The sequence below is a fragment of the Rhinatrema bivittatum genome, chromosome 14 (assembly GCF_901001135.1).
Source record: "Rhinatrema bivittatum chromosome 14, aRhiBiv1.1, whole genome shotgun sequence".
Lineage (NCBI taxonomy): Eukaryota > Metazoa > Chordata > Amphibia > Gymnophiona > Rhinatrematidae > Rhinatrema > Rhinatrema bivittatum.
Genome location: NC_042628.1, coordinates 49,188,523 through 49,212,689, shown reverse-complemented (window position 1 = coordinate 49,212,689; position 24,167 = coordinate 49,188,523). Strand labels below are relative to the sequence as shown.

General features: G+C 47.2%; 1 protein-coding gene across 1 annotated transcript in view; it reads left to right on the top strand.

Annotated features, from left to right (window-relative positions):
- The first annotated feature begins 728 nt into the window (after positions 1 to 728).
- The window catches only part of CBLC (Cbl proto-oncogene C), a 35,067-nt gene continuing 11,628 nt past the window's right edge, over positions 729 to 24,167 (top strand). Inside the window, exons 1-8 of the mRNA XM_029577054.1 lie at positions 729 to 1,180; positions 4,716 to 4,862; positions 12,063 to 12,219; positions 12,824 to 12,945; positions 13,103 to 13,240; positions 17,198 to 17,285; positions 17,588 to 17,719; positions 17,901 to 18,104. Coding sequence (XP_029432914.1) covers positions 819 to 1,180; positions 4,716 to 4,862; positions 12,063 to 12,219; positions 12,824 to 12,945; positions 13,103 to 13,240; positions 17,198 to 17,285; positions 17,588 to 17,719; positions 17,901 to 18,104 — 1,350 coding nt within the window. The 5' untranslated portion in view covers positions 729 to 818. The remainder of the gene's footprint in view (positions 1,181 to 4,715; positions 4,863 to 12,062; positions 12,220 to 12,823; positions 12,946 to 13,102; positions 13,241 to 17,197; positions 17,286 to 17,587; positions 17,720 to 17,900; positions 18,105 to 24,167) is intronic.

The window sequence follows — 24,167 nt, the reverse complement described above, 5'->3', positions numbered from 1 at the left end:
AACTGAGCGCACATGTGCGCACTGTCAGGCTGTTGTACAATATGCGTGCATATGCGCACGTATGTTCTAAAATAGCGGCATCCCTGGGCATAAGCTGGAAAACACATGCATGTGTGTGCCTGCGCACCACTTGGAAAGTTACCATCCCTGGCATTATTTATCGATAAGAGTACAACTGGCAGGGCTCCGACCCGTATGCCCGCTGTCCACCCATCTTAACCTTGGGCCCACCCATAAAATCAGATCTGGCTCCGCCACTGTCTCTCTCTCTCTCTCCTCTTCCTCTCTTTTCCCCTGTGTCTTTCTCTTTCACTGTCTCTCTTTCTCCTCTTCCTCCACCTCTTATTCCCTTTTTCTCCTGTCTCTGTCTCTCTCCCTGTCAGTTTCTCTTGCTCTTTCTCCTCTTCCTCAATCTGTATCTCCCACTCTCTTTCTTTCTCTTACTTTTTCTCTCTTTCTCCCTTTATTTCCCTGTCTCTCTCGCCTCTTCCCTTCTCTTTCTTCTCCTCTTTCTCTCTCCCTGTCTCTCTTTCTCCTCTTCCTCCACCTTTCTTTCCTCCTGTCTCTTTCTGTCAGTCTCTTTCTGTCAGTCTCTTTCTCTTCTTCCTCCACCTCTTTCCCCGCCTCTTTCCATCTCCCTGTCACTGTCTCTGTTTCTTCTCTTTCTCCAGCTCTCTTTCTTCTCCTGTCTCATTTTCTTTCTCTCCCTGTCACTGTTTCTCTCTCTCTCTCTCTCTCTCTCTCTGTGAAATGACCTCACCCAGCTGCCCGCAGGCTCAGCCCATTCAATCAGGAAGTGGTTTGCTAATACTGTCACTATGGCCTCAGCAGGTAGACAGCAGCCGTGGGCCTCTCAGGTGAGAAGGGCCCCCATAACCCCCATGGCTATGGACAGGAGAGTCCTGGAGAAGGCCCTCAAGCAGGTGGAGAAACTGAAGAAGCTGTGTCAGAACCCACGGCTGCAGCTGCGGAACAGTCCTCCCTACCTCCTAGAGCTGATGCCAGAGACCCACCAGCAACTGCGACTTCTGCAGAGCTCTTGCGAGCCGCGCCTGGACCTGTTGCTGGAGAACGACTACTTCAGGATCTACTTGAGCAACCTGCTGGCTAAAACCAAGCAAGCCACCGGGCTCTTCAAAGAGGCCAGGGAGAAAATCTACGAGGAAGGCTCCATAGCCAGGTACAAGAAACAGGGGGAAAAAACGATGCTGGAGAACCTACCGTGGAGGAGGAGAGGGGAGAGGAGACAGGTGAAGGGAGGCGGGAGTGACAGTGACAGGGCAGAGGGACCATGCTGCGAAGGGATTTACAACTCCCCTCCCCCTCTCCTAATAATAGTCTCAGGTGAGGAGTCGGGATACAGGAAGCAGGAAGAACTGAGAGGCAAGTAAACACTGCCTGTGTGAGATAGATTCTTTCCTCTCACCCAAGCATCAGGGCTCAGATAAAGTTGCAGCACTAGGCAGACAGCTCAACACAGCAGCTGGCCAATGTCTTGGTTCTTTTGGGTCTTTCTTCTTATTTCTTGTTTACCTAAGTATATTTTGCATATTTCGTTATAGCCTTTCTCTGTGTTTATTCATCTCCTTCGGGTTTCCTTTCCAGCTAATGCTACATTTGTGCATTGCAAAGTATATCAGCATGACCTCTATATGGGCTTCCGATGAAGAGCCACGTTTCGCCTGTCTGTGGGGCATTCATGCTTTACATGTGTGAGTGTGACACCTGCAAGGGAGCTCTGAGGAAGATCTGCTCTGCAGCTGCCTGGGCTGTATTCATGCTTTGCACATACCAGTGTGCAGCAGGCACATTGTCGCCGTTCGCTCGGGTTTTCAGCATACTCCTAATGAATATGCATAAGACAGAGTTGCATAAAATTGAGGTAGTATGAATGCAACCCTGTCTCATGCATATTCATTAGGAATATCCTGAAAACCTAAGTGAATTGGTTTGCATGGGGACTGGAGATTGCCAACCCTTGGAGATGCCTGTTGGGGTTTGGATAAAGATCAGCACGTAGATTCGTGATATTGGCAGGAGTAAAATAGGTAGAACAATAGTTTTCCTACGGTGACATAAAATCAGAGGAATAAAGAGAACATTAACTGTGTATTCATATGAGCGGCCAGCGATATGACTTCTCTTACTCTCCAGTGAATATTTAATATTCCAGAAGTTATTTCATATTTAGACGTTGCTGGATTTGATGGGGAGAACAGGTGATGTTTTGCTGTAAGCCAAGGGTCTCAAAATCTGCTCTTCAAGGGCAGCAAACCAATCGGGTTTTAAGGGTATCCCTAATGAATATGCATGAGATATAGTTGCATTCACATTGCCTCAATTGTATGCAAATCAATATCATGTGTATTCATTAGGGCTATCCTGATAACTCAGCTGGCTTGTGGCCTTCAAGGACCAAAGTTTGAGACCCCTGATTTAGAATGACAGTCAAGGAACGGAGAGTTACTCATGTATTCATTTAAAAATATATTTATCATACACTTCCCAACCACAGAACAGGTACAGCACAGGCAGCAGCACTGCAAGCCTCCCTCACACGCTGCCCCATCACAGAACAGGTACAGCACAGGCAGCAGCACTGCAAGCCTCCCTCACACGCTGCCCGTCACAGAACAGGTACAGCACAGGCGGCAGCACTGCAAGCCTCCCTCACACGCTGCCCCATCACAGAACAGGTACAGCACAGGCAGCGGCACTGCAAGCCTCCCTCACACGCTGCCCATCACAGAACAGACACAGCACAGGCAGCAGCACTGCAAGCCTCCTTCACACGCTGCCCGTCACAGAACAGGTACAGCACAGGCGGCAGCACTGCAAGCCTCCCTCACACGCTGCCCGTCACAGAACAGGTACAGCACAGGCGGCAGCACTGCAAGCCTCCCTCACACGCTGCCCGTCACAGAACAGGTACAGCACAGGCAACAGCACTGTAAGCCTCCCTCACATGATGCCCGTCACAGAACAGGTACAGCACAGGCAGCAGCAGTTCAAGCTTCCCTCACATACACTGCCACACGCAGAAAAGGTCACTGCAACAGTGCAGGCTTCCTTCACACACACACACACACACACACAGCCCCACCACAGAAGAGGTACATCACTGACAGCAGCAATGCAGGTATCCTTATACAGTGTTAACAGAAATAAAGGTTAACCAATAAAAAAAATTCTAGCAATAAAAATACCTATTTATTGGACTAATTTAATATGTTTCATGACTAGCTTTTGAGAGGTAATACTCTTCCTCAGGTCAGAACAGAATGAGCAAAAGATGACATTACCAAGAAATATAGAGTAGTGTGGTTGCAATAAGTGACTGATAAAAATGCTTCATAATGTGATAGGAAACCAAAGTCTTTTCTGAGTCCTTTTTTTTTCAGTTCTGATCATTTTCTGTTCTGATCATTTTAACTTCAAGTGTCCTGCATTGCTGGATTGTTGACTGAGGCAGTGGCCTGGTTCCAAACAGTGCTCCCCTATGGAGCTGTTGGCCTGGCCTTCCCTGTGGTGTTTTGATCTTGTATCCCTGCGAATTAACTCTTGCCTGTCCTGTCTCACCAATGTAGCATGCATTGAATAAAATACACATGCAAGGAGGAGGAGGAAGAGTAGGATCCCCTTATGTGGGGGATGATGGGATCCTGTGATGTGTTGGCATAATTTGCAGGGAGGTACATGGCAGGAGTAAGTGCCACTTCCTTCTTTCTGAGTTTCTGTTTGAAGTTTGTATTTTATTAGTTTGTGCTTCACATTAGGTGGTTCCCAGTGGAGCAGGAAATATTTCTTTCCATGCTTCATCCCCCTGGAGTAGTGGCTGTAGGTCTTTTTTTTTCCCCTTAGTTTTTCCAGCTCTGTTTTGCATGCTCTGTGGTTTTCCTTTCTTTGTATTGCAGTAGATTTGTCCTTCAAGCAATCTTTTTGGAAACAGTTTTGGGTTTGTAAGCCTTTTGTCTGAAGGATTCATTCTGGGCTTTGAGGAGTTTCTCTCTCTTTTGCATTAACTCTGTGAACGTGTGAGTCTAAATGTGGTGCCTGGGCTCGTTTTTGGTTAGTGGTCTTCATTCAATGGAAACTTCGTGTCACCACCGACAGCAGATTGGACAGAAAGATGTGCTGTGAATTCACTTCCTGCACACCGCACCTCTGATGGCAGCTGCCTGCCTTGTCAAAGTCCACGTCGTTATAAAATAACCAAATTAATATTTATCAGACTCCAAAAGTCCGTAGTGTACTGATTTATCACAGAGGATGCTGCCATGTTGTTTGTGTTATCACACTGTATAACGCTGAGCAAGCGTATTATTGAATGTTTATTGCATTGTGTATGATTACATTCTGTATCACAACATAACATTTTATTACAGTAAGTAGCACCAAGTACAGTATTAGTACATTTATACAAGTTGTACATTATTATATTCCCCACAAGCGTGCTTTTGAGCCTGATGGTAGGTGTCTCCATTGTGCGAAAGTTGGAGACTCCTCTGCGCTCCCAACTGGCTAGAGGAGCAGGTGCCAGGGTCTTTGACATGGCAGCTCATAGTGATGCCCAGGTCCCTGGGAGCAGCCCTATGCAGTGTATCACGACAACGTATGCCACTGCCCTGGACGCCACAAGGCTATGACCGTGCATTCAGGCTAATATAACCTGTGAGCAGGAATACTGACACGCAGATTGTCTCTTTTCTCTGCAGGAGGAACCTCACCAAGCTGTCCCTCATCCTCAGCCATATGCTGGCAGAATTAAAGGCCATTTACCCAACCAGCAAGTGCCACGGAGAGACGTACCGCTTCACCAAGGTGGAGGCTGCAGACTTCTGGACACGAGCCTTCGGGGACCGGTAAGAGGGCCCTGCGAGTTCTTGCTGAATCAGGGGGAGGAGCCTGCGGGGACTCTGTGAGGAGACAGTAGTGTTTCGGCACAGCTGGAGGAGAGGCAGACACTCACTCAGTATTTTCTGCCAAACCCTGCTCTGTAGGTGCTGATGTACCTCTCTGCAGGAAATATGTATGAGCATCTATCTACTGGTTATTTCTGGCACTATCCTATGTACGGTACCAGACTACAGGAATGCCCTACTTCCTCTCTCCCTCTCCTTCCTAATGTCTCCTTTCCCCTTTCCTGCTCTCCCGCCTCACTATCCCCTTTGCAGCTTCTCTGACCTCCATTGCTTGTGTTCCTCCGCCTCCATCCCTTGCCCAGAACCACAACTTTCCCTCCCTTTGCTTCTCTTCTCACTCTTCTCCACTCCCTGCCCTTGTCCCTCTATCCTGCTCCTTACCCCATGTCTTTATTTATTTATTTATTTATTTATTTGCATTTCTTATATACCGGCATTCGCGATGGGAGTCGCATCATGCCGGTTTACAATAAACAGGGTGTGACAAAAGGATAAATACTTAAAAACACTTAACATTAACATGTGATAGAATAGGAAGATAGCAGTTACAATAAAACAGGGACATAATGCAACTTGGATTGTAGAGAAGGTGAAAGAGAAAATAACAATGAGCTAAAAAAGAAATAGCCAAGGTAATACAACCTGCCAAATTAGAAAAAGAAAAATACATTAAGGAGTTGTCCAAGGTTGTTGATTACTCTGTCGGAGTTGAGTTGCTTGAATTGAAAGTAAGTTCAGTTGGTATCTGGAAAGGCTTTCATAAATAACCAGGTTTTTTTTACACTGGGAGAAGTATAAAACCAGGTTTTATACTTCTCCCAGTGCAGTTGTGTGTCTCCCCCCCACCTTGTGTCTCTGTGTCACTGAGACTCTTCTACCTGTTTGTCTCTCCTGCCTGCTCTGTGCCCCCCTGGTCCTCTCTTCTTATTCTTTCTTTTTAATTCCTCTTCTGTCCTTTTACATCCTTCACCACTTTCTGGCCTTCCCTTCCTCCCCTATGCCCCCTTGCAGAGCTGTAAAGAGAGTGGCGTGAGCAGGGCTATGTCTGCCACAACTCTTTCCTAAAGGAGCTGGTCTCGTGGTGTGGGACACAAAACCAGGCAATGGCATTAGCGCCTAGGGGCCATTAAAGCTCTGTGCTCCCCATCCCCTGCTGGCATCTGTGCCTCCAGCTTTCCCTGGGGCATGCACCTGCTACCAGAACAGAGAAGAGGAGTTGGGAAGACACCACCGGGATGGTGAGAGCAGCACATTCACTGTCCCCATGCATCGCCACTGCCTTCTGTTGTGCCATAGGCTGCAAGGTCAGCTTTGAGCCTTCCAGAGGCCTGGGACAGTGCAAAAGGCAAAAAGAGAGAAGGAGCCCGGGAGGGTGTGAGAGCCAGAAAACGAGGGGAAGAATCAGAAAAGAAGGGGGTGCTGGAAAGATGAGATAGCCAGAGGTTGGGAGCATAACAAAAATAGTTTTACATGGGCATAACAAAGCTACCAAAAACTCTTCCCCTCCCTCTGTGGACTTTCATCCCACTCCAATTTCAGCTGCTCTCGCTGCCTCTCCAGCTCTGAGCTGCCCTGCTCCAGTCAGTTTCAAAACTCATGGCCTGGCAGAGCTCAGAGTGGTAGTGAGAGCTGTTGGGGGTTGCAGGGATGGGCTCCCTCGGCTCCTGAGTGTGGCAGTGGGTGAGTGCAGCAGGTAAGCCCGAGTCTCCTGTTTCTTCTCCCAAGCTGTCCTCTCTCCCTCCCTGTACAGGATCTGAGCACTCTGGCCGTCCCCCACCACAGAACCATAGTTGAAACGTAGCAGGAGGAGAAAGGGAGAGCTAAAACAGAGAGGAGGCAAAGAAGCAAAGAGGTGGCGATAGGAAAAAAAGAGATAGAAATGAAAGATTAAAAATTCAAAGATACCGATGATAGGAGCGCAAGATCGAGGAAGGGAGATGGCTATAGAAAAGGAGAACTAGAGGAAGACAAAAAAAGAAGACGGAGGACCCTGAGAAGATAAAAGATCAGCAAAGGCAGAAAAACATTTGTTTGCAATTTCGGTAGTGGATTATGTGAGATTTTGAAGTAAAATTTAATATGCAATATTTAAGAAATATTTAAAATAATTGTACGTGGTACAGCTTCACTCTTGTAAAGTCTGTCCCTGCATTTAGGGAGCAATTCTGAACAGCCCACAAAGCTGTGAAGTAAATGAGTGCTAATTTTGAAGAGAAACAACCCACACCACATTTGGAGGAGGCATTCCTGTGAGCGTGTTTTGGTCAGGGGAGGAATACATTTTCACAAAGGTATACTGACAGAGATTTGGGCCCCCAGGCAATAAGGGTCATTGGTCCTTAACCACACATCTGAGGCTAGAGAACAGTGTTGTGGGCCCTCGGGCACTGCTCTATTGCATTAATGGTCAGTCTGCCCTTGCATTTTAAAAGTTCTGCATTTTGAACAGGGGCATGTCCAAGATGGTGGACATGCGGTTTTGAATCCCATGAGTGATGTCGGACCTGACTATAGTCAAGTGGAAAGACATGGTCCAGGTCTTTCCCATGACCCAGGGAAGGGAGAGTGCCTCTGGACCAATGGACGCACATGTGGTAAAGGCTCCTTTATCAAGTATTTCTGATGTAGCTTCCTTGGGGATGCCATCGGAGGAGTTGAAGGTGATGGCTTCTTGGGAATGAGACCATTCCTTTAGCCTGGAGGCTTGGATTCCCCCTTCATTGCCTGTATGCAAAGGATATCTCAGTGACCTGAGCCTGCGGGCACTTTCAGAAGATGTTAGACGCTGTGGTGGTGCAGGGATGGAGGCCACTGAGATAATTTCAGGGAACATCAGACCGTAATTGCAAGCAATAGGAGGAAGGAGTTCTGTGCCAGAGAGGAAGACAAGGGAAGAATGTATGGGAGATGCACAAGAAGAATCATGTTTCCTAATGACTTAGAAGGCCTCTGGAAAGGTTTCTGGTCTAGTAAGACCTCATGTTATCAATTTAGAAGGGATCTGGAAAGCCATACTTTCTCTGGCGAGTCTGTAACTGCACAGTTACAGGCTTCATCTCTTTAGTTTCAAGAAATTCATGGCAAAGGTAATGACAAAAGGATGGGATCTGATATAGGAAAGCGCCAAGATAATGTTTGTTCTTTAATCAAGGATAATTTATTGATTAATAATAAAATGAAAAGATTGAAGAATACTATTAGGAGCACAACTTTGCAATTTATAGATGTTCCCAAAGTGGTAACATCTTCACCATCATCTTTGCTCAAATGGTATTTTGTAGAAAATCTCAGGATACCTGAAAATGCCTGCCCACCTGTTTTTAAGCATATTATATTCCTCCTTTCTGAAAAAAAAAAAAGGTCAGCCTGAAGCTTTGCAGATTTCTTTTGACTTCCCTGATGTTACTGGTATTCTTGGCAAGATAAAGGATGAAGTTACTTCATTTTCTACATTGATTGTACAATTTGTACTTGAACCAAAGACTGAGTCATGAAACTTTTTTTTTTTAAATAGAAAAGTTCTTTTCCTGAATTCTAAAATTTATATTTTCCTAGATGTGGCTAGGGCCACACAAAAGAAAAGAAAACTATTTCTATTGATGTGTCCTCAAGTGTTGCATTTAGGAACAATGCTCTGGCTAAAATATCCAAGTAAATGTGTAATTAAATACAAAGCTGTTAGTTATGTCTTCTTTGATACCTCCTCAGTTAACAACCTTTCTTAGTATTAGGTTGGCTTCTTCTGATGAAGTACAAAGAGTATCTTCCCCTGTGGTTTCTCCCATTTACATTTTTCTCGCATTGATACACATTTTAGAAAATGTTTGGAACCTTGTAGCCCAGTTCCCCTTTATTTTTTATGTAATGATCGTTCTTCTTTAAGATTTCTATTGTACAACCCCCTTCCCCCATAATTTGTGGACTGGTTGTAGCATTTCTATTACTTGGTACGCATAAGGAATGTATCTTTATTCTCTTTATGAAACTGCATAAGTAAATAACATTTTTTTAAAAACCTATGCATATTATTTTCCATTCAAAAAGTACCAGCAAAAAAACAGGCTCAAAGTTTTGCAGATATCTTGTATTTTCAATGTGAAAATAGATATTGACCCTTGTTTTGAAATTTGGAGCATACTTCCTGGGTAAGAAGTACTGGAAGATTTTGTCCCAGTGCAGACAGTTTGAAAACTAACACTTGTATGTTTACAATAAAAAACATTGAATGGTAGTTTTGAAATGTGTAAGACTGTAACTAACAAATCCTTTACTATACATATCAGAGCCTTCACAGAAACTTAATCTTGAAATCTTAGATTCCTATTGCCCCAAATTAGTCTCCAAGCTAATTATCTATAATTGTAATGTACAAATGGGCTAACTCTTAAAGGACCCCCTCCACTTCCCAGGATCCCAATTGGTATATAGCTTAACCCTTAGTGGACCCCTCCACCTCCTAGGCTCTGTAACCATGTACAAACCAATTATAGGCTATGTGATCCCACCCTTTCTGATAACTCTACCAGCTCCAGGCTATCACTTAAAAATAGGAATTCACCCAAAATATATTAACAAAGCTTACCACTTAAAATTGTTACCCTGAAGTTGCTACCCTTACCTAAGATTTATATGACCTGAAGTTTAGCTGCTTCATAAGTCTGACCAAATTGAAGTCTTTAGCAGGGCATACTGCTGTGTTGCCAGGACTTCCTGTTGTCCATTGCAATCTTCATGATTTAGACTTCTGTGCTGATGGTTTTGCATGCAGTCATCATAGGCAGAGCTTAGCGTATTGTCATCGTTTTCTGACTCATACATGACTGATGTCTGCTGCTAGGCCTCTTTCATTGCTTAGCCAATTCATAGACATCTGATTAATTGGCCTCCCGGATATCTCATTAAATATGACTGAGCCTTATGACAATCAGAGGGACACTCTGCAATGTCAGCAAGTTGTTATCAATTGGCTAGCATTCATTTCAAATCTGATTGGATAGCAAGGTTTTCAATGTCAGACCTTAATTGTTAATCATGGTCTATTTAACAAAAGGTCCACAGTACTTTCCTGAGTTTTATATCCGTAGTTACTTGTTTGGACAACTTCTATACTGTGCTGAATTTTTGTATGGATCTCAGGTTTCTGCTTCTCTGGCAAGCCACAATCTGCTATATTTTTTTGTGTGATATCTAAGACAGTTAAACTCAGATTCATCTTATTAACCCATTCTACCCCTCCCCTTCAGTTTCCTATTTTTGCTTCTGAACTAGGACATGGCCTCCCTCTTTCACAGGATACATCTGTAAGATAGAAGTTAATTGCCTGTCTCTGTGAAATGGATTCAGTCTTTAAGCTTAGAAAGGCAAATAAAATATATAAAAACAAAAAGTATATATCTTTGAAGTGTATAGTGAATGGCAGACTGCATTAGGTTTCCAAAAAGGCTGGGGTAACCTACTTGTGTTAGATGCTGCGGGCAGCTGCGGTCGGCCCCCCCATTACCTCTGCCCGGGCGTCGGCAGCCGTGCTGCAGTAGGGAGTCATTCCCGCCGCAAGCCTCTGGCTTTCTCCATACCTGCAGGCCCTGCCACAGGATGAGCACAGCACTCCGCGATTGCAGGGAAGATTCTCGGTCCTCCTCTTCATGGCACCAGGCCGCAAGCCTCTGTTGCTGCAGCCCATGTCGAGCAGGATGCTCCTTAGACACTCGGCCATACCTCCAGAGCTGTTCTTAAAGGGACAGGCCACCTTGACACAGCCCAGCCTCTTAGATGATGTCAGGACCCAGGTACTATTTATGGGAACCTCCTCTTCCTGTTCCTTGACTTGACAACGAGTCTGCTTCACTTCCTGTGAGGTCTGTGGCACTTGTTTGGTATTGCTTCCCTGTTCCTGCCTTCCGTGTCCTTCCCTGCCTTCCGAGTCCTGCTCCTGCCTTCCAAGTTCCTATCCTGCTCCTGTTCCCCTTCTCCAGCTTCTTGGATGGATCTCCTAGCTTCCGACCTTGGATTGGCTCCCAAAGGCTCCTGACCTCAGACTGGTGATTGGTGATTCTCTTGGCTCCCGACCTCGGATTGGCGATTGGCGATTCTCTGGCTTCTGACCTTGGACTGGAGATTGGCGATTCTCTGGCTTCTGACCTTGGATTGGTGATTGGTGATCCTCTGGCTTCTGATCTCGGACTGAATATTGATGATTCCTTCATCTCTTCAAGGGCCCACCTAAGTCCAGCCGGCCCCACACACCCAAAGGCTCAACCTGCGGGGAACAGGGTTGGTATTGGTGAAGCTCCAGCTGGCCCTTGCTGCAGTTCAAGCCTAACCTCCTGACAGTGAGGACCTGGTGGGGTTCACTCCTTCAGGTAGCACCAACTCCCCCTCGGGCAAGGGGTCCATGCTCTCTTACATCCACACAACATTTGCAGTGGCCATGGTTACAAACTTAACAGCAGTGATACAGCTCATCAGGCTTCCAAAAAGGCTGGAGAAACTTGCATGGAGAAGCCATTATTACAACCCTAAAACAATGAGAATGGATTAGTTGGGTGTGTGGACATCTTCCTCACCAGTTTTGGTAGCTTGGTGATAAGACATAGGAGGGGGCCTTGATGTTAGATTAAGTCTGGTCTGATAAGAACCAAATAGGAAGACAATAAAAGCTGATTTGGATAAGAACAAATATTCTGTGGGCAGTCAAACGTTTCTGACACCTGGCAGATATCCTTAGCAGGCAGATTAGATGAGCCAATTGGTCCTTATCTGCTATCATCTTCATCTACTATATATTATCATCAGAGAAAGCATGAGGAAGTACTTCTTTGCTTTTGGAGGGATGGATGCCTGCAGTGGCACACTGGGTGAGGTGGTGGAGGTGAAGGAGTTTGGGCTGGTATTATCATAGAGCAGTGTGCAGATACAAAATTCAGTGATAAGAACAGGGTTGAAAGGTCATATAAAAGACATGGGGAGCTGATGCTTGGTTTAAGTATGGGAATGTATATTTTAAACTATCCAAACTGGTAGAGAACCAGAGAGGAAGACAATTGGGCAGACTGGGTGGGCCAGTTGGCTCTTATCTGCTGTCATGTACTATGGCACTATGCCAGCCATTAGCCATTTGTCTGTCCATGACTTCTCTTGCAGATGCATTGTGCAATGGGATGAGTTCCAGGAGAAGCTGAGCCGTGTACATCTGGTGGAACATGGCCCTATGTCTATTGCCCTAAAGTCCACCATTGATCTGACTTGCAACAACCATGTCTCCGTCTTTGAGTTTGACATCTTCACACGGCTCTTCCAGGTACAGGGAGATGTGGAAATGCAGCCCATCACAAAAAAAATGTATAGGGCTTAAATTGACTGACAATTTCAGCAAAGTATTACAGTGCTCCAATTAATTTGTAAAAGATGCTTTTATACTGAGGGAAAGGGACAGAGAACATGAGGATTGGTAGAACAGGGCAGATATCAGGAGAAAGGCAATGCAAGCAAAGATGTAGACTTCTGTTTGTTGCACCTGATGAGGATTTCCGGGTGGAGTCAGCAACTAGAACAGATTTTCAAGGTCACACAACAGTAAAAGTGATGAAGATTAGATCATAGAACTGCTATCAAACCTAGACCAAATGAGCAGGGAACAGAAAATAAACTTCTAAGAGCAGAAGGGAGAGAAAGAGAGGGAAAAGACTCTGTCAGAGAATGAGGGTGGGTAAAAAAGGGAGAAACTGGAAAAGAGACAGAGAGGGAGGGAGGAAGAGGATAGATTGAGGTAACAAGCAAGGTGGTAGATAAGGCATGAGTAGTACCTTGCGATAATCTGGAGTAGTGAGGTGAGAGCAGTTAGATGATGGGGTGTACTATACTTAGATACAGTCTTATTACATGTCTTGCTTCTCACTTCGCAGCCGTGGCCAACACTGCTGAAAAACTGGACGAGCCTGGCGGTGACACATCCAGGGTACATGGCTTTCCTAACCTACGATGAAGTGAAAGCACGGCTCCAGTCTTATAGCAACAAACCTGGCAGGTAGGGGCTGGGAGACAATGGTTGGCGTTAGATACGCTGTCTGTGAAATGTAATTTCTTTTCAACTGCATTTTGCTATCCTCCATAAATCCATTTGTTCTTTCTCTTTCTCCCTCTCTCTTTTTTTTCTGCTTTCTCCCCTTGCTTTCAACTCCCAGTTATATTTTTCGGTTGAGCTGTACCAGGCTGGGTCAGTGGGCCATTGGCTATGTGACACATGATGGCAACATCCTGCAAACCATCCCACAAAACAAGCCCCTCTTCCATGCTCTAATCGATGGCTACAGGGAGAAATTGTGAGTATCATATTGTGGAGAACATATTGGAGGTAATTATCAAAGGAGTTACACGTGTAAATGTAACATACTATCGTAGCAATTTTCAAAAGCTCATTTACATACGTAAAGTGCACTTATACATCTAAAACCTATTGACAATTCAATGGCACTTATTGTCGCAATTTACAAAAGCCCATTTACACGTGTAAATCCTTTTGAAAATTACCCCCAAATGAGTACATTTTGTGCAGGATTTTGTACTGGTAGTGGAAGGAGTTTGTGCTGCTGCTCCTGAGTGATACCATAATTTGAATATTATTTTTCTAGGGTGAGTGGTAAGGGGAAATGTCCTTGTTTGGCTCTGCACCCTTTGTTGGGGGGAGTTTCTGTGAATGCAAGGTATTGTAGAATTTAAGCTTCAGGTTTTATATTGAGATTCTGTCCTATCCTATATAAACCCGGTTCTCATATAGAATAATTTTTATTGATTGATGCTTGTGAATAATTTTAGTGGTAGCTTTATTAGATGATTGAAACTGGCCAGGGGTTTCTTTGTTAGTTAGAGCAATTTGTCTAGAGACGCTGCTGATATGTATGACCATTGCTTTGCGACAACGGTGCAAAATGTATGTAGTGGTTATAAATTCTGCCTGCGGGCTCCCCCCGCGAGCAGGTCCCTCACCTTGCTGCTGCCTTCGCCATCGCAGCACAGAGCCGCCGACGTTGGGCCTTCTGCGTGGCCGGAGCTGCGGACTCAGTTGGCCTCTTGCTGCCTGGAGGCCACCCACCATGTTCTTCTTCTCAGCGGCGGGAGCCGCGGACTGCAGGCTTCCTCCCCGGTGCGGCAGACCTGCCGCCGTGGTTCTTCGCGGCTGGAGCCGCCGCTGACATCGTGGTCATCTTTGCGGCTGGAGGCCGCAGTCCTTGAGCTTGCCTGGCGGCCGGAGCCGCCCTCGGATCCTCCTGCAGCAGCGGAAGCCGCTGCTGACGTCAGGGCCTGCTCCTCGGCCCAGCCCTGCTTCTCCATGCCAACGTCGATGCAGGCCCGCTGTCCACTGTCCTGCACAGCTTCCTGCTTCCGTCCTTAGGCGTGCGACCGCGCCTCTCTTCAAGATTTAAAGGGCCCACAGCCGGATATGCCCTGGGCCCCACCTAGAGACTGTTTCCTGTGCCAGCCCTATAAAAGGGCTGCTCCTGCATTCCACCTTTGCCTTGCATCGGAGTTACTTCACTCCTGGAAGTCCCTATCTTACAGCGCTCCGTCAGGTCCTTCTTGTTCTTCGTTGGAGCTCCATGTCTCGTCAGTTCTTGTTCCATGTCTTCATCTCCTGAAGTCTTCATCCAGGTCTCTGATGTCTTGATGTTCCTAAGGTCCTCCGTCTCTGTCCTCTGGGTGTCCCTGAAGTCCTGATGTCCTCGATGGCTAGAGGTCCTTTATGTACCTGATCTTCCTGATGTCTGTTCCTGCAATGTTCCAGCTCTCCGAGTTCTCCAGGTGGCCTCTCCGAGGGTAAATCTGTTCCGTCCGGTTCCTGTTTCTGGTCACTGGAGCCGCTGCCAGCTGGATTCTGTTCCTGAGCCTGCCCTGCTCCCGCGTGGTCCGTGACCAGCCTCCTTGGGCTGTGTAGGGCGCGTAGAGGACAGGATGGTCCGTGACCTGCCCATTGGGTCCGCCCTGAGTAGTGGGCTGTGTAGGGCGCCCTGAGGAACAGTGCTCACCTGTCTTCGTCCAAGTATTCCAAGTCCTTTTCATCTTGTCTGGATTTCCCAAGGTCCGTAAGAATTATCCTTGCCTCGGACATTTCTCTTGCCTGGAGACTTCATCTTCACTAGTCTCAAATGACTTCTATTACCGGAACTTCCATCTGCCAAGCTTCAGCCCTTGTCCGCCCTCGTCTCGTGTCCGGCCTGCTGCTCCATGCCGATCCTATGCGGCAAGTCCGAAAGGGCTGGGAACGGTCGGAGGACTGTTCATATGCCAACATCTTCTTGTTGGCTCCAGGAGCATGCAGGCCCGGCATAGGGTAAGACCTTGTCTCCGCCATGCTGGGACACACCGCTAACCCTCGGTTGGGTCCTAGATTCGCCTGGGGTTGGGCCGAGGCCCAAGGGCACATGAAAGACCCTAACATAACAGTGGTGCCTCTTGCTTTATAGAAACAAACAAACATGATGGCAGAAAATGACTGTATGGCCTATGTCTTATGTTTTTAATCTTAGATTAAATATTTTAGTTAAATATGTATACAATTGTGTGTTATGTGTTCCTTTGTTAACCATTTTTACATTTTTATTGAAAATCAGTATACCAAAATAAATTTTACCATTTTACCATCTAGTCTTCCCATCTGCTCAATTAATTTAGTTTTATGAATAGGGGTGTCCTGTCTCCACATGTATGGAATTTAGATTCTGCGCTTTCCCGCTCCTCGTGGCAGCCCCTATGTCATCACACCAGAGACTCTGTTGCTGCACTGTCCTGCCCCCTGGGACAGTCTCCGCATTACTCCTTCAGAGATCCTGTCTCCGCGCTTCATGCTCCTCGGGGTCTGCCCAGCACACCTCTGCCTTGGAGCTTCCTTCTCTGGTACATTGTATCTTCAGTCCTGCCTAAGTACTGTGACTCCTTCGAACTGTGCCTCTCCGTCCCGCTCCTCGGGGCGCCTCACAGTATATCTCAGGGCAGGTACCTGCGATCACATGGCAGTGACGCAGGACATTCTCACTCTACTGCAGCTGACCTCGCCTCCCGACGGTGAGGACCTGTGGGGCCTACCCCCTCAGGTAGCATCAACCTCTATCTTGGGCCAAGGGTCCAGGAACCCCACGAATCCTAACACACTCATCATTCAAGGCTGATGTTTGACTTGATGGAAAAGTTGGTGTTTTTAAAAATCAGTCTGCCTTTGCTAGGCTTTCCAGAATTTCCATGCAAGTGGCAAGGCAACTGAAAGTACCTTGGAGGTTGTGCTGCCACTATGCCTACTTGCCATGCTCCAGATATAGCACCTTGGGGGTTTTGCTGCTACTATGCCTATTTGCTATGGCTAGGGCTATCTACAAATTTGATTGGAGCCTTTGCCCTTATTTGGTGCCTTGGGGTGGTTCTTGTGACTCTGGTTGGCTGCTTTGCACCTATGATGCTTTGGTGTCTTCATGCCACTTTTTCAGTTGCTTTGACCCTCTTTCACTGCTGGGGGCTTTTCTGCCTCTTTTGGTGCTTTGTTCTCCTTCATGGTGCCTTGAGCTGTTCATGCAACACTTGGTGCCACTTTGCCTCTCTTTTGCCAAAGTTGTTGGTGCCCTTTTCCCAACCTTTGGAGCCTTGGAGTGTTCTGCCCACTCTTGCTGTTGCTTTGCTCCTCTGACAGTACCTTGGAGAACTCCTGCACTGCAATCATTGCAGGTTCTTGGACTCTTTGTGTCACTTTTGGTGTCATGTTGATATAGTTTTGATGCGTTGGCATTCCTTCACCCTTCTGATGATGTCTACGTACCAGTTTCATTAGAAATGATTAGAAAAGCCCAATCTGGGAGCCCAAAATAGGCTGCATTTCTTCCTCCATTGAATACAATGGAAAATGAATGACAGATTAAAATGAGTAAACAAAAAATGTTTTTCATTTGAAATGAACCAACCAAATGATTGCACACTATGGGGCAGAGGAATAGCCTAGTGGATAGTGCAGTGGGCTATGAACCACGAGACCATGGTTCAAGCCCTGCTGTTGCTCCTTGTGACCTTGGGCAAGTCACTTCACCCTCCATTGCCTCAGGTACAAAACTTAGATTGTAAGCCCTCTGGGGATAGGGAAATACCTACAGTACCTGAATGTAAACCAATGTGATATCTCAGATCAAATGTTGGTATATAAAAATAATAAATAAATAAAATAAACCAATGAATGAGCTGAAATGAATTTTATGACTCTGCCCATGCCTACTGTTTAACATTTGGTTTTATATTTTACCCAGCTATCTTTATCCTGATGGAAGAAATATTAACCCTGACCTCTCTGAACTCTGCAGGCCTTCACCCCAGAAACATATCGAAGTGTCCAGGGTCAGTACTTACTCTGTGTTTTATCTTTCTGCCCTTCTGCTGACCTTGGTGAGAGACAGAAGGCTAAAGAGAAACTGACTTTTAGCCTTTTGTCTGTCTCCAGGGTCAGCACTGTTCTCAGATTCTCTCGTCTTTCAGGGTCAGTGTTGCTCTCTTATTCTCAGTATATCCCTCTCCAGGGTCAGCACTGCCTCTGATTCTCGAGGATCAGCACTACTCTCTGATTCTTCCTCTGTCCCTCTCAAGAGGTAATACTGATCCGTGTATCATCCTTCTTTTCTCTTTGATGCTGTCTTCTGCAGGAGCAGTATCAGCTGTACTGTGAGATGGGATCCACCTTCCAGCTTTGCAAGATCTGTGCTGAGAATGACAAGAATGTGAAGATCGAGCCCTGTGGACACCTCATGTGCAGCAAATGCCTGACTGCTTGGCAGGTAAAGGGTTAAATCCTGTAGGGTCTTCTCACCTAGCAAGTAAAAGAATCACAGAGAGTCAGACAGACAGGTATCTACGGACACAGAGAGACAAGCAATGTATCAAAAATTATGGACAAACTGAGTCTAAGACTCCCATTTTTTCTGGCTCACTTACAGATTTCTCTCTCTCTCCCAACAGCAATCAGATGGCCAGACCTGCCCCTTCTGCCGCTGTGAGATTAAGGGTCGGGAGGAAGTATTCATTGACCCCTTTGGTTTCCACAGTGTCCCAACACAACAGACAGCTGAGAGAAAGGTTCATATTACTCTACCCCCAGAGAAAGAGGATGAGGACCTGGAGGATATGGAGCTGGTGATGAAGCAGTTTGCAGCTATGAAGAAGGTTAGAATGATTGCCATTACTGCTGAATGGGAGCCTTCTTCTGGGGTCAGGGATCTGAAATGGTAGAATGGAAGGAATGTGAGAAATATGGAAGGTGTAGGAGTAGAGGGAAAGGATTGGTAAGATGAAGGAGGAGCAACCTTACCATAGCATCATCATCATCAAAGTGATACTTGGGTACAATGGTTGAATGTATTTAAGGATCAAACAAAAACCATTGAAATATAGGGAGAAATTGAATTACAGTGATTTCCCCTATAAAAACCTACATGGGAGCAGTCCTGGATTTAGGCATAAGCAACATAGGCAATTACCTAGGGCACCAAATTGTGAAGGTGCCAAATACCCAGGCCACAGAGGAGTGCAACTGTTAGGAGGAGTCTGCTCCAGCAGCCCAGTTCAAAGGAGCAGTGCTATAGCACTCTGGGACTTTAGGAGGTTCTTGGGAGAATAAAAGACACCACCCACATTCCAATCTCCAGGATCTCCCACCCTGCCTATGGGAACCAAACTCTTAAATTCGGCCCTGCATGGGAGAAATAGACAAACATCTGGCACAGGGAAAAATAGGCAACATTTGACATGGAAGTTAGCCAGGATGGTGTACAAATGGGAGGCTCCGCTTGTGGGTGACTTTAATCTACTAGAAGTGGATTGGAGTTTACCTCTTGAAGCTTCAGCCAGGACTAGATAAGTCCTGGATGCCACAACTGGAGCATGCCCCAGGCAGTGTTGTGCTCCTGCTCGCGGGCCTAGCCACAAGCAGGCGCTTACCTTCGCAGCACGGAGCCGCCACCGACCTCTGCGGCACAGAGCTGCAGTCAGCCTACCTTCTTCCCGCAGCAGGAGCCGCCACCGACGTCACTTTCCTCGCGGCCCAGAGGCCGCAGTCCCCGGCATTGCCTGTGGCAGGAAGCCGCGTTCAGCTGGTGGTTCCGCGGCCAGGACGCCGCTGCCTCAGCATCAGGCCTGGGCACGGCCTGCTCGGCTTCCCTGCACTGCTCAGCGGCAGCATGGCCGCTGACCATGGTTCTGATACTTCCTGTCTTCTTAGGGTGCGGGCCGCTCCTCCTTCATAGATTTAAATGGCCCGTGGCTGGATATGCCCCGGGCCCCACCTGGACTCCTCCCAGGGCATTTCCTGATCTTCAGCCCTATTTAAGGGCCCAGCTTCCAGTCCTTAGTTGCCTTCGCAAGGAGTTAGTTCCTCTCAAGGACTTCTCGTCTTCGCTCCTGCTGGTATTTCCTGTTCTTCGTGGGATCCCTCATTGTTCTTCATGTTCGTGGTCGCTTCTGGATTATCTTTCGTCTTATCCTGATGTTTCGTGGTCTTTCTGATGTTCCTTCCTGATGCCTCGTCTCCGCTTCTGCTTCTTGGACCCTTGGTTCCTTATTGCTATCTCTTCTGGCGTGCCATGTCATGTCTCGTCACCTCGTGGCATGAGCCTGTCTTCTCATCTGCAGCGCAAGCCTCTGGAGGGACATCCTCGCCTGAAGCCAAGTCTTGTCTTGGTCCCCTGTCTCATGCCTGAAGCCAAGTCTCATCTTGGTCCCTTCCCTGAATCTCATCTCGGCCCTCAGATGTTCTTGTGGCTGCTCTGTCCATGCCTAAGACTCTGACTGAACCTGCTCCGTTCCAGCGTGGTCCGTGACCAGCCATGGGCGGCTGTGTAGGACGTGTCTCGGCGCAGGCTTCTACTGAATCTTTGCTATGTTCCGGCTTCAACTTCCACGTATTCGTCTGGAGTCTGCCTCACACTCAAGCGTGGTCCATGACCAGTCCCGTGGGTCCGCCCTGTGGTGGGCTATGTAGGGCATGCTACGTTGCAGCCTCAACCCAGTACTAGACTTTGTTCCTGAACCTTGATCCTGAGTCTTCGTGCTCAAGCTTCTCGTCTGAACCTTCACGTCCCAAGCTTCTCGTCTGTGTCTTCATGGAGGCAATTGAAGCTGAGATAGAAACTATGGAGTGTGAATGGTAAAAAACAATGCTTCTGCGTAGCTTGGAACAGGAGAAAGAGAGAAAGCTAGTTTGCAGAGAGCCCAGTTCCGACTGAAGGAAGTCACAGGAAGCAAACCGTCCCAAGCAGTCCTAGCAGCAAGGGACCAATGAGAGCAGGCAAGAGAAAGCAGACAGAGAAACAAAGCATAACAAGAAAGATCCAATAAACAGCTCAGAATCAATTCAAAGACAAGCAATGAAGAGAGAGCTCTACGACATGCAAAGAACCAAGCTGTGCAATATCAATAAGATGACAGAGTGACAGCATAACCAAGAAACATGTACCGTATTTTCCGGCGTATAAGACGAGTTTTTAACCCCTGAAAATCTTCTCAAAAGCCTGGGGTCGTCTTATAGGGCGAATAAATACCGCATTTTTGTTCCATAAGACGCACTTTTTCCCCCAAAAGTGGGGGGAAAATGTTTGCGTCTTATGGAGCGAATATAAAAAAAAATAAAAATCTAACAAAAACCCCCACCCTCCTGACCCCCCCAAGACCTGCCAAATTAATTTACTACAACCCCCCCCCCCCCCCCAGGACCTGCCAAAAGTCCCTGGTGGTCCAGCGGGGGTCCGGGAGCGATCTCCTGGACTTGGGCCGTCGGCTGCCAGCAATCAAAATGGCGCCAACAGCCCTTTGCCCTTACTATGTCACTGGGGTCGACCAATGGCAGCGGTAGCCCCTGGGACATAGTAAGGGCAAAGGGCCATCGGGGCAGCCGACGGCCCTTTACCCTTACTATGTCACCGGAGCTACCGCTGCCATTGGTCGACCCCAGTGACATAGTAAGGGCAAAGGGCCGTCGGCGCCATTTTGATTGCTGGCAGCCGACGGCCCAAGTCCAGGAGATTGCTCCCGGACCGCTCCTGGACCCCCGCTGGACCACCAGGGACTTTTGGCAGGTCTTGGAGGGGTCAGGAGGGTGGGGGGTTGTAGAAAACTAATTTGGCAGACCTTGTGGAGGGGTCAGGAGGGTGGTGGGTTGTATTTAATTAATTTGGCAGGTTTTGGAGGGGTCAGGAGGGTGGTGGGTTGTATTTAATTAATTTGGCAGGTTTTGGAGGGGTCAGGAAGGTGGGGGCTTGTATTTAATTAATTTGGCAGGTCTTGGGGGGGTCAGGAGGGTGGGGGAAGCTGAAGGATTAGTTTTAAAGCGTAGGGGTGGGTTTTTTGTTTATCAGCTCGGGCGCAGCCGATAAACAAAAAACCTGATCGGGCCGGACGAAAAAAAAAACACGATGTGAATCAGAACCGGAATCAGAACCGATTCTGGTTCCAATTCACATCTCTATTACCGGTACGTCCTTCTCTGCCTCTCAGATCTCGCACATGCACGTCTGCGCCGCTTCACTGCAGTCCTCAGGAGCGAGATCTGAGAGGCAGAGAAGGAGGTACAGGTAATAGGATACAAGGGTGGGCCAGAGGGATGCGTTACCGCTCTGATAGTCTTGGAGACAGGGAGGGCTGGGCAAGCAGGGAGAGCTGACCAATCCAAGCAGGATTTGTATACAACACCCAGCCAATCGCCGGTAAGGTACATTGCTTGCCGTGATTGGCTGGTTGTTGTATACTGGGTACCACATACAGTATGGTTATGTAGTGACACAGACGGGTGGTCTTATACGGCGAGTATATCCCAAACTCTATATTTTAACTGGAAAAGTTGGGGGTCGTCTTATATGCCCAGTCGTCTTATACGCCGGAAAATACGGTACACATTTTAAAAACATACTGCAGAGGCAGAACATTATCGCAGCAATTTTCAAAAGCCATTTACAAACGTAAAGTGCACTTACGCAGGTAAATCCTATGCATAATCTGGAGGCATATATTGTAGCAATTTTCAAAAGCCCACTTACACGAGTAAAGTGTATTTACACATGTAAAACCCAGTTTTAAGTGTGGAAATGCTTTTGAAAATCAGACCCACAGTTTTGAATGCAGTCTATTCCTGAAATAATAAAAGCGGAATTGTTTACATCAGTGTGTTTGCTGGTGCACAGAGACAGTTCCCCCTCAGAAGTATTTTCAAAGAGGGGGGGGAATCAATTACTGCACAAGCCACAGCTTTGGGTGCGGGCTACATCCATTCTGAGGGCAAATCAATAGAAGGAGAAAATAAAAATGGGTAAGGTGTGGGTGCGGGCTACATCCATTCTGAGGGCAAATCAATAGAAGGAGAAAATAAAAATGGGTAAGGTGTGGGACATTCTAGATAGAATTGGGAGTGGGGTAGAAGTTATGTTCAAAATTCTATTTTTATTTGTATTCTTATTGAATGTACTATTTGGCTTATTGTAATCACCTTGAGATTCACTGGAAGATGAATACATGTAATATAATAATAATAATAATAATAATAAAACCTTTCTTAGCGGAGGGAGCGGAGGAAAAGAGAAAAACACCAGTGGTGCCTCTCTCTCTCTTTCAACCTCCTTCCCCCAGTGGTGCTTTTCTCATCCATGATGGTGGCAGAGGAGGCACCAGCAGGTGGAAGCTCTGTTCCCTTGTGCTCCCTACCTGGGAAGGCCGGTGCAGGAGTATTTGGCACCTGAGGCAAATCTTCGGCCCTCCACCCCCTCCCCCAACTTACCTTCTGGCGGCAGCTCCAGCACAGTGCTCCCTCTTACCGGCGGCAGTAGCTTCAGCATGGCACTCCCGTCTTTGGCAGCATTGGGTCAGGCATAACAGCCCTCCGGGTCTCACGCTGGAGGGACTTTGCCGCCCCCAAAAGTCTGGCGCTCTAGGCAATCACCTAGTTTGCCTAATTGGGGGGGGGGGGGGGAGGATCATGCTGTGACTGCAGGCAGCAGGGCTACCGTGGGAGGTAGAGCACTAGGTGGTTGCCTCAATTCCCCCTGCCCTTCCCCCTAAGGATGGCTCTGCATCTGAGTACCGGCACCTTTCTTTCTAGAAAAAAACCATACACTGGTAATAAATACTTTTTTTAATGAATAAAAAGTAAGAAATAGAAAATCCTTGGGATCCCTCCATAACCTATGCCCTACTATCTGTCAACAAACTTCTTACAAAATAAGAAATAAATGTCGCCCCCTGCAATCACTCTCTTCTCTGCTCATCCAGTTATCCTCCCCACCTTCCCGCACTTTTCAGCCTCCTTCACTTCCTCTTTCCTTCCATCCCATCACCCTGCTGATACAGCCAAACCTGCCCCTTTCCTCCCTCCCGCTGAGCCTTGTCCCATCCCTCCTACCTTTCTGCTGAGCTTGCTGTTCCTGTCCCCCCCCCCCCCCCCTCTCCTACTTCCATTAATTCCGCTGAAATACACAGCAGGTCTCAATAAACTACAAGAAGGTAGCATTTTCCATAAAAAAAAAAAAAAATCAATTCAAGGACAAGGGGTCATGATCTACCTTCCAAGCGAGATTGGGAGGAAATGCTTCATTACTGAGAGTGTGGTAGGTGCCGGCAGAAGTAGAAATAACCAGAACCAAGGCAGAATTTAAGCCTATTCATAAGAAAATAAGAACATAAGAAATTGCCATACTGGGTCAGACCAAAGGTCCATCAAGCCCAGCATCCTGTGGCCAAACCAGGCTACCAGAACCTGGCAAGTACCCAAACAGAACAGATCTGCATATATCGAGTGGCACTATAGTCGCGATAAGCAGCAGTACTAGTAACAGATAAAATTGGCGGCGGTGGAGCACAGGTGGAGGGAGCAGTAGAGCAAAAGGAAAAGAGGAGGCCTTAGGCGTTGGAGAAGGTATGGAAACATACGATCATCTGCCTGTAATGGTGGAGGGCCAGAAAGAGGGGATGGTAAAGCCGACTTGCACAGGGTGGCAGTACGGCTGCATCAGGCTCCTAGGAAGATGAATAAAGTCATCCCGCATGCAGCAATGGCAGGGCTCCAGTACCTTCTCAGGTATAACAGGGTGCAGACTCAGGGAGTGGCCATGTTGGCTACATTTCTCAGCTAGGGACAAAAGGAGGAGGAGCAATCGCATGCAGCTGCTCAGTCTTGTGCAGCTGATAGCCGAGAGATATCCTTAGCTAGAGCAGCGTAGACATGGGCAACTGGACAGCCTCAGTGGC